The sequence below is a fragment of the Cucumis sativus genome, chromosome 5, assembly GCF_000004075.3.
Source record: "Cucumis sativus cultivar 9930 chromosome 5, Cucumber_9930_V3, whole genome shotgun sequence".
Taxonomy (NCBI): Eukaryota; Viridiplantae; Streptophyta; class Magnoliopsida; order Cucurbitales; family Cucurbitaceae; genus Cucumis; species Cucumis sativus.
Window position 1 is genome coordinate 19823676 of NC_026659.2, and position 9934 is coordinate 19833609.

The 9934-nt window shown below is 33.3% G+C and overlaps 1 protein-coding gene across 4 annotated transcripts; it reads right to left on the reverse strand.

Moving 5' to 3' along the window:
• Positions 1-1351: 1351 nt before the first annotated feature.
• On the reverse strand, positions 1352-9410 carry LOC101222001 (aspartokinase 2, chloroplastic). 4 transcript variants are annotated; one of them, XM_011656967.2, is made up of 15 exons: positions 9190-9409; positions 8414-8920; positions 8082-8164; positions 7961-8001; positions 6764-6918; positions 5808-5957; positions 5539-5634; positions 5260-5376; positions 4725-4844; positions 4514-4606; positions 4302-4424; positions 4114-4158; positions 3542-3658; positions 3277-3339; positions 1352-1835 (listed from the first exon to the last, which is right to left on the reverse strand). In XM_011656967.2, the coding sequence occupies exons 2-15, from the start codon at positions 8804-8806 to the stop codon at positions 1704-1706; spliced, it is 1728 nt and encodes a 575-aa protein (XP_011655269.1). In that variant the 5' UTR covers positions 8807-8920; positions 9190-9409; the 3' UTR covers positions 1352-1703. The 4 variants fall into 4 exon arrangements, with proteins under 4 accessions (XP_011655269.1, XP_011655271.1, XP_011655270.1 ...); XM_011656969.2 differs by lacking the exon at positions 4114-4158 and having other exon boundaries at positions 4308-4424; XM_011656968.2 differs by lacking the exon at positions 4114-4158.
• Between the last annotated feature and the right edge of the window lie 524 nt (positions 9411-9934).

Sequence of the window (9934 nt, forward strand, 5' to 3'; positions counted from 1 at the left end):
AGAAAGAAATTTTAGAAGGGAAAATGAATAAATCACGAACAAGAAGAAATGATAATATGGAGAAGAAGAAGTGATAATATGAAGAGAAGATGAATAAATTGCAATGAAAAAAAAGGTGAAAAATAACAGCAATATTCAAGGAAAAACCTGAAAATTATGAAAATATCATAGGTTTTTTTTTATTTTGTTACACATATGGTAGATATATTAATGTTTTGTTATATTTATAAAATTTAACATTTAAAAAGTATTACATGTCACTAAAAAAATTAATGGTCTCTTAAAATTTGAATTTAAAGAGTAGCTTGAGAACTAAAATATAATCACGAGTATTGAAAATGAGAAAGGTGTTATAATGGGTATCACCCATTTTGACAAAACAAAAAATGATCATAAAGCATAAAACGATAAAAAAATCTGGTTTAATAACAATTTTGACTTGAAACACTCAATTAAAAAAAAATTATTACATTCCATTCCATTTCAATGCAATTATGGGTGTCCAAACATCTATTATTTCCTACTTAGTTTATGAACTTAAGCTTTGTTATTTACTCCAAATTTCAAATTTATTTAATATCTAACATTTGAAATCGTTTATTTAATATCTAAGATTTGAATTTTATCATTTATTTAATATCTATCATTTCAATTTGATTTTAAAGTTAATCAGATGGTTTCACAAATAAATTATATTCATATACAAGCTACGTATATTTTCATGAGATAATTGCATGTATAACAATCATTTTGCATATATAATTTTTTAAATATAGCAAATATAGTATTTTTCAAGTAAGTAGATTTTTGTTGTTGCAATAATTAATTATAAACCAATTAGAAACAGGAAAATTTTAAAATATAATAAAAATAAACTAAATATTTATAAATATAGTAAAATTTGAGTAAAACATGGATAGTCCCGTTGATATCTATCGCTATATAACTTTTATTTTAAAAAAATTGAAGATTAAATGTCACATTTTAACCAAGTAAAAACTAAACTCAAATCTAAAATAGGGTCCTATTCTTTTTAGATGACAAAATAGGAAATAAATACAGGTTTTAGAGACCAAACATATATTCTACTTTATTAACAATCCTTACCCTTTTTAACATTGGTTATACTGTATTGTTTGTCAAAACACCATAGTAACAAGATAACAAGATAACGTATGTATCTCAAAATAAATAAATAAACACTTAGATCTTAAGAAAATTCATACCAAATTAACTCCTAAACAGATTGTCACCCATAGATTGAACAATACCTTTTACGGTCAATTTGCTATTTTTGACAATTTTCCTTAAGAACTAACAGGAATAATAACAAAATTTAAAGATTCATAAATGATTGAAAGTTATAACTAATGCACGTATTAATTTATTTATTAGTTCATGTAGATATATAATCTGAAGAGATAAACTAGGACATAACAATGCACATAAAACATTTAAGAAACTCTAGTGTACAACATGAAACATAAATCCTACCTTGAATTAGTTAAAATACTACACTATTAGCTTAGCAGCACAGTTTATCTAATCAAAACCGATGGAAGAGACTACCTCGAGTTGCCCGATTTCGACTATAATATTTTTATACCGATTGCTGCAGTTGGCTCCTTCCTTGTATGGTAGAGAAAAACAAAGCTTATTGAGAACGGAAAAATGGGCTACAATGCTTACGCGGTGTTGCTAGCTCAGACTGAACCATTTTGAGATGTGCATCCTTCTGTATTTAATTTCATTCCATCTATCTCAAAAAAGGCCGAATGCAGGGCCCGAACACATTGCTCTGCTTCGTTGTCGTTTACAATCAATGAGATATTGACCTATCCCAGTGAATAACAAAATGAATCAGCTATGTATAAACACATCAAAATACTAGAAAACAGTTAAACCCTTCACTCATTCTTCAAGATTTTAAATAATAGAATTTCATTATTATTTGTGACAGTGATCGAGTCATCCACACCGTCTCAGGCTTCAATTTTTGTGTAACGTCCTGAAGAATTTCGTTTATATGTATTTTCTTAATATAGACAAATGAAAATAATATAAGCATTTCCAAGAAAGGAGCAATTGCAAGGATAGGGCCATGGGAGCAACAGCACTGCAATGATTTCTGTACACATTATCTTGTTACGGTTCTCCCTATAATGGCATTTCTTATTAGGCCCCAGAAAACCAAGCTCATTTAATCACAACCATGAAAAAATCGAGATTCATCCCTCATCCATGTAAGATTGGAGTTTCAAAGAGACAACCAGGACCCGAGTACTTCTTGAGGGTAACTTCGAGGTAATCATGACGATATTATTTCAAGTATGAATACTAATGTAGACAGACACCTTAAGGTAACTTCGTGGATGTTTGGGAGTTTGTTATTTTGAAATTGTTCAAATTACTTTTGTTAGGTACAAAATCACTTCATGACATGCCTTTAATCAGTTGAATAACTTTTCAAAAGAAATTTTCATATAATCAAAATTGATATTGATGGACTAAAGGCATGTTTCAGAGTAATTTTGGAAATATTAAAAGTGATTTAACCATTTCAGAATTAGGGTGTATTTGGTAGAGACTTCTGGCTATGCCAAAATCACTATTCACTAGGTGTGATCGTCGGTCAATCGGAGTAGGTCTTTTTGACAAAAGCAAAAAACCGACCCTACACCGACTGACCAGAGTTGTTTTAGTAAAGTGTCAAACTGACCTCAACATCGACGGGTAATTGTCGGTCGGGTCAGTTTAACACTTAAAGATATTTTTTGAAAATTCTCGATTTGAAACTTTTCGAAACCAACCTCGATCAACCCCTCTCGTTTACCGACCGACTGATTTTGGTTTCGGCTCGATTTTTCGATCTATCATGCTCACCCCTACTATTCACTAGCCAAAATTATTTTTGCACAAAAGTATGTATTTAGCAACCTAAAGAAAGTGATTTTTTAAAAAAAGAAATCACTCAAAATTGATCACTCCTCTAGTGAGGTGGAAAAGTGATTAACTGGGAATTACTACCTTATTTCAGTTTTTCAAATACCCAAAATACCATTTTTAATGTAATTTGATAGTTTTAAAACCAGTTAATGATTGAAAATCAATTTTATGAGCTTGTTACTGTTTAGAAATCAATTTTAAAAAATCAATTCTACCTAAATCTTCTTTTTAAATCACTACCCACCTATCACTCCCAACCCACTCTTACTCTAAATGATTTATATGCATGAGAACAGATTATCAATGTGAGGTATGCAAAGAAGAAGAAACCTTGGAAGCACCCTGGGATATCATTTGAACATTTACTCCATTGGTACGAAGAACGTGAAATGCCTGCCAAAAAGTTATGCATTAGAAACAAGCAACAAAATGATGCTTGGTAACTCAAAATCATACAGGTAGATAATATTCGAAATTACTGGGATGAATTCTTATTATAATTATCTAGGAAGCACATATACGTCTAGACACACTTTAAACACGTCTGAAAGGTGAATTAAATGCTTTTTTTCGAAGGTAAAGCTAGATGCAGCACCTTTTCCAGTATCAGTGATGACCTTTGAACATTTCCAATGAGAGAAATAATCGATCTATGCTGAAGCAGTTTCACAACAGCAATTTTCTCGAGTTCTTCAACCACATGATCAAGCTCCTGCCAATATAGGATATAAATGTAAAGTCAATCAGCTGTCAATAGAAAGTCTTCTGAGATTATTTTGATTGTTGAACATAAATGAGAAGTGCAGAGTTTAAGTAACAAAACTAGTATGATAAAAGATTCATACTAACACATGTTACAGTATTTTCAGAATGATAGAAAATACAATAACTCTCACAATCATCTTTAGACATTGTCCAAGTGAAGTGTGAGCACATAAATAAAAAAAGTATCTATAATGATAATTTGTGAAAAAACAGAGCCAGATCAAGTCTAATTATAAGTTAAGAATATGCAGTACCTGAAAGAAGTAAAAACATACAACAACATGATTTCATAGTTCTAAACTAAAACAAGAACATACAGAAGATTAAGTGAAAACAAATAAATATTTTAAATACAATTTTTTTAAAACTGAAAACAAAAAGAGAACAAACAAAATTGCTTACATCTCTAGTTCTCTCAAATGAAACAGAGAAGAGAACCCGGATTTTCTAGGAAGAAACAAAGGAAAATAAAATCTGAGATAGACAGACAAACAGAAAGCAACAGTTCAAAACAAGAGAGATAGCAACAGTTAAAAAAGTGGGAAAGCAAAACTAAGATCAAGAATAAACAGAGTGCATATAGTTCATACGCTTGCCTGCTGAATGAGCTCTCTGCTCCAAAGCTTTGATGGATCCAAGGTCAACGATAAACTAACTTCGCTAGTAGCAACCACATCAACTGATATGCCCAAATCCTCAAAGATCGCAAACACCTGTACTTGAAACAAGACCCACACACACCAGGAGAAAATTAGCAATAATGCAATCAACGCACTTGGAAAATAATTAATCTCCTCCTCACCCTGGCAAGAAAACCATATTGACCGAGCATGCGGGTGCTGACAATATCCAACATGGTCACATTGCGTTTCAGAACAATACTTGTTAGCACTGCCTGCATGAAAAGTTACAGCTTGTTTTAATACTATACACGCTCTATTTTTTTCCTTTAATAAGAAAGGACTATACAAGCTTTAGTTTTTTCTTTTTCAAGAGATCTAAGTGAAACGAACCTTGCTCATATCTCTGTTCCGGGTGATGAGAGTACCTGGAGCTTGAGGATTATACGAGTTTTTCACCCGAACAGGAATATCACCCTCCCTAGCTGGTCGCATCGATTGTGGATGCAGGACCTACATAAAGTAAACCCCCCCAAGAAAAATGTTTAACCAAAAGAAGACCAAAGCTGGTGATCAACCTACAATTTATGCACCTTAAGTATACTATACCACTTCAATCAGACGTCTATATTCTGAATAATCAAATAAGGGACAGTAATAAATTTCATAACAGAACAAAAATTGGATCCTTCATGTATTAATTCATAAATGTGTAAGAGCCGCTGAATAAAGACAATTAAAGTTTGAGGAATGGTGGGAGTAGAATTATAGTGCCGCGTGAAAAGCAATATATAGTCTGCACATTTAAAGAGCCAGATATATTAGAAGTGTGCTCCAACTAAACTAACAAAGACAAATGACATTTTAAACTTCAGGGCTAAGTCAACAATTACGTAGTTGACACACCAAGTCAAATGCAAGTGATCACCTGAGCTCCAAAATAAGCAAGTTCAGCTGCCTCGTCAAAAGTCAAAAAGGGAACAGGTTCTGCACCTGAATGTATATTAGGGTCACAAGTCAAAACACCATCAACATCTTTCCACACCTGCAAGGCACAGCGTTAACTTATATTACGGATCTGAAAATAGAAATAATAAGTAAATAAATAAATACCTACAGACTAGAAGCACCTTTCTAAACAAATAATAAATATTTAGCTCAAGACAGGAAACAGCATTCCAAAACATATTTAGTAAGATGCTTCAACCTGAATCTCCCGCAATCCAAGAGCTTTTCCGATGGTTGTAGCAGTCAAATCACTACCACCTCTTCCCAATGTAGTTACTGCACATGATCTCCAGCCCTTAAATTGAAAAGAAAAACGACTACATTATAAGTTTTTTTTCTAGAAAAGAAAGAGATTCTCGTGATTGCAACTTTTTTTTGAATAGAAATGAATGCAGTATCTTTAACACTCAAAAAGATCCAATCCTTCAAAATGGACGAACAACAAAGCAAAATGGCTAAATGAAAGACCTTTCCAAGAAAGCCAGTAACAATAGGAATAGCAGGATCAGAGTTCCAATCACCAAGTAGCCTTTTTGCGACAGCGGGATAGGTTGCTTCCAAAATGTCAGCATTTGTGAAGTCATCTGTGGTGATAAATCCTATTTCAAATGCATCATACTGCAAAAGCAGACATTTTCACAAGTTTTTGTCATTGTAAGATGTAAATGGCCATCAATAACAGAATACTGGAAAGCATTTTTTCCCTTTTCTTTTTTTCTCTTTGTTATTTTTCTCTTTATTTGGTTATCAGTGAGTTTTAGAGTTAGCTTACCTACATCTCAACTATTGTGATAATTGAGACCATTATAAATTTCTGAGAGCATATTAAATTTTAAGGTGAAAATGGAATAAAATGTCTTCCACATGAGTTTAGGTTTATCTTGTATATTAAAAATAAAAATATATAATTACCCCCTCAAAATAATAACTGCGACTTGTTAGAGGGTTTAATGAAAGCCAACATCTTCATGACGCAATCTTGTATTAGATGGTCAAACCATAGTTGTTTGCCAGATGTTTAAAAGCTTTCCTTCCCATTTCTTTTCTTCTCTTTTCTTTTTAACCTAAAATTCAGCATATCCTCCTAGTTCAGGCTTCATAATTGTGGCTCAGACTAATGTATGAAAGTTATTGATGATGGGCAAAGTTATACCCAAAAAGAAAACGTAATTATCCCTTATTGACCCTCCTGCCTCCGGTAGGGGTTGGATTACTAAAGAGAAAATGACAACAAACCAATCCCTACTTTAGTAATCCAATACCTACAGGAAATAGTTAAAGTAACATGAAAATACTGTCTTTTCTGTTAATTTATACCGAACACTAAAGGTTAAACATGCATGGAATCACTTGAATAAATTTGAGTCTACAGAACAGGTTAGATGTGTCAAATACATTCAACAGTAAAAGGAACAGAAACATACTTGACGCGCTTTGACACCAATCCTAATTAAATAGGCTGCAAAAATCCTTGTAGACATGCACTCCCCAAAGGAAACTAAGTAATCTCTGGTTCGAAGAGTCAATTCTTTCATCATAGCAATTCCCTTGAGAAGTTGCTCCAATTCATCAAGGTGATCTACAACGTAATAACACAATATAATTGTATATAACAAATATGATCATGGTATAACAGCTGTAAAATTTTAAAGAATAAATGTCATAGCATTCGCAATGTTTATGCAATTTTATGATTTTTGATCCTGATATCAATAGAAACTAATATGTAGAAACTGCTCTAGACTGTTGCAAAGGAACATGAAAAGGGAAATAAATTTAAGCCATCAGATGAAGATATTCCTTTCCAATATAAAGGTATTTTACATCATCTTGCCCATATATCCCAGCATATTCTAAGGGCAGCAGAATATCACAAACAAGGTGCCGAATGCAAATATTTAAACACGGCAGACAAATCAAGAAATGCTACAGAACTAAACTTAATACTTTCATCACTACCACCTTGACAGGACAATTGTAGATAACCACGGTGTGCTGCAATAGATAATATTGTTGTTTTTTGTCACTAGATTGTAGGATAAAAATACAGCTACCTAATTAAGAAATTTCCATATAAACCACAGTCTCTGCATCTTAATGCAGGGGGCTCAAGAAGACTCTCCACAAGCATAAAAAGAAGTTGAACAACTACTTCAGTTACTCTTTCTCTTAAAAATATCGGTTATTCTTTCAGACAATGAGTTGATGTTTGCTAGTTGATGCTCAACAATGCACGGTAATTCAATGAATTATGAATAAGATCCTCAGTATATTAATATTAAATATTTCTATACCAAGAATATAAAAGGAGAAATAGGAACAGTCCCCTCATTCTCAGTTATAATCATCATTAGTTGATCTGCTCAATCTTCTGGCCTAAATCACATCTTGTTGTACAAGGAAATATCTTATTCATTCCTCATTCCCAAGGATTGTAACCTTTTTCACTTTATATATTCCTCCACTTTTTCTTATGGATTTACACCAGCCTAAATTTTAATTCTTATTCCAAAAAACAACAAACAGAATCAATAACAGAGTATCAAACTGGAGGAGAAAAGAGAGGCAGCAAGTATAGGGACTTTTAAACCAACAAGTTTCAAGCACAAAATAAAGCTTACTTGCAATAATAGACCTGTCGACACCAAGCTCGTCTGCAGTCCTATAAACAACATGGCAACACTCTGTGAGTATGGTTTACAACATTATTCAGAAGGGGTTTGAAGGACTAGAATATCTTACTTGAGATGCAACTCTTTTATGAATTTCATCTCATCAATATCCGATGCATTAGTAACACCACAGCTAACAGCCTTTTCTCCAGCCTATTAAAATATCAGGGGACTTTGTATCAATAATCTACCCAATGGACATGTTTTTTTTTTTTAATATATGTGACTGTCTGGGCTAGCTTACCGCCCCTCAACTAATCTCACCAGGGACAACCTGCCTTACCATACAACATTTGAGGATCAAGGTAACTGGTAGGAAAACCCAGTGGACATGTACTAAAGGAGAATAAAATGCATTTTTCCAGAAATAATAAGCAGCGAAATGGAAAAGGAAACACGTACCAGCAAAAGTTTATTGGTTGTCTTTCCCATGGCCGAGAGAACAATCACTGGCCGCTCCTCAGGGAAGCTGCGTATAAGTTCAGCAACCTCCATCATTCTCTCTGCAGAAGCCACTGATGAACCACCAAACTTCATGACACAAGTAAACTGTTGCTCATTATCACCAGAACTTCTAGATTCAGTAACTTTTCTATCAAGCACATCAGCGACATTCCTTTCGCATCTGACTCGCAAACCAACACGTCTACAAGATAATCTTTTGCCATTCGTGTACAGTCCAGCAGTTTGCGCAATGGACGACACAAAATGAAGCTGAGGAGACAATAAAGATTGGCAACGCGTAGAGGCAGGACAAATAGTTGCGCCTCCAAGAAGATTTAACGCGCCTTCCATGAGTTATTTCGACGAATAATAAAATAATTACAAAACTTCAAACAGAATAAATCTCCGAAAAACCTTGAATAAAACTGAAATATCGATTGAAATGCTTCAAAAAAGCAGCTCGATCTGTGGAATCCACAAAGAAAACAGTGAGTTAGAAGAATATCCGGAAGCCCAAAACTGAACCAGGAGGCATTAATAGCCACCTTAACACACACTCATATTTCCATCATTTTCAAAACGCGCTTCATTATAAGAAATGAAATAAACGCTGTTGTGAAGAAACAGAAAGTAGCGATGTTGTCAAGAAAATGAAGGAAAATAGTCCATTGTTCTTGAGAAGAAGCAAACATTTGGAAGAGTATTGCTGAAAACAGAAAAATTAAGAAGTGTACCTGAAGGAGCGAGGTCCGAAGATTGAGTAGGGGAAATTGTTCCAATAGGTAAGAGAGAGTAAGGAGAAAGTGAAAAGAAAAAGCTTCTCGTATTCCCAGGGAAAAATGGTCGGAGTAGTCCGGTATACGGCTCCGAAGACTGAAGGGAATGCGAGAGCGACACAGAAAGCCAGTGGGCGGCGCCCCGTTACAATTTTAAGAATAAATAAGTTTGTCCACAAAACATACTAATAAATAAAGGTCAGAGATTTTCGTCAAACCCTATAAACGTAATTTCGTAACTTCATTATTAAAAAAAATATATATGTATGAATTTCATTTGTTTTAAAAAATTAATAATATATTCCTATATTTACAAAAGTAGTCATAGGATCAAAAGTACCTTTGAAAAATCTTAGGCAAAAGTGAGGTATGGAGATTTTGTGGTAATACTCTACAAAGAAAATGTAAGTTTGTTTGCTTAGGGTAAAAGAGTTTTTGAGAATGAATTTTCATTAAACCAATTATGATAAAAACTTCTTAAAAATAAAATTATGGGCATGCATGTGTATTTGGTAATTTTTTTTTGTTTAAGTGTTTAAGTTTGTTTGCTTGTTTTTGTTTTATAGTAAGAGTGTTTTTATTCATTTCAAATTAAAATATAACAATTTGTTCACGAAGGTCATTGTTAGAGTTGGCCAATGGTGCTCGAAAGTGGTCGGCAACCGTTGCTAGAAAATGGTGAACAAAGGTTAGTGATAGCGGT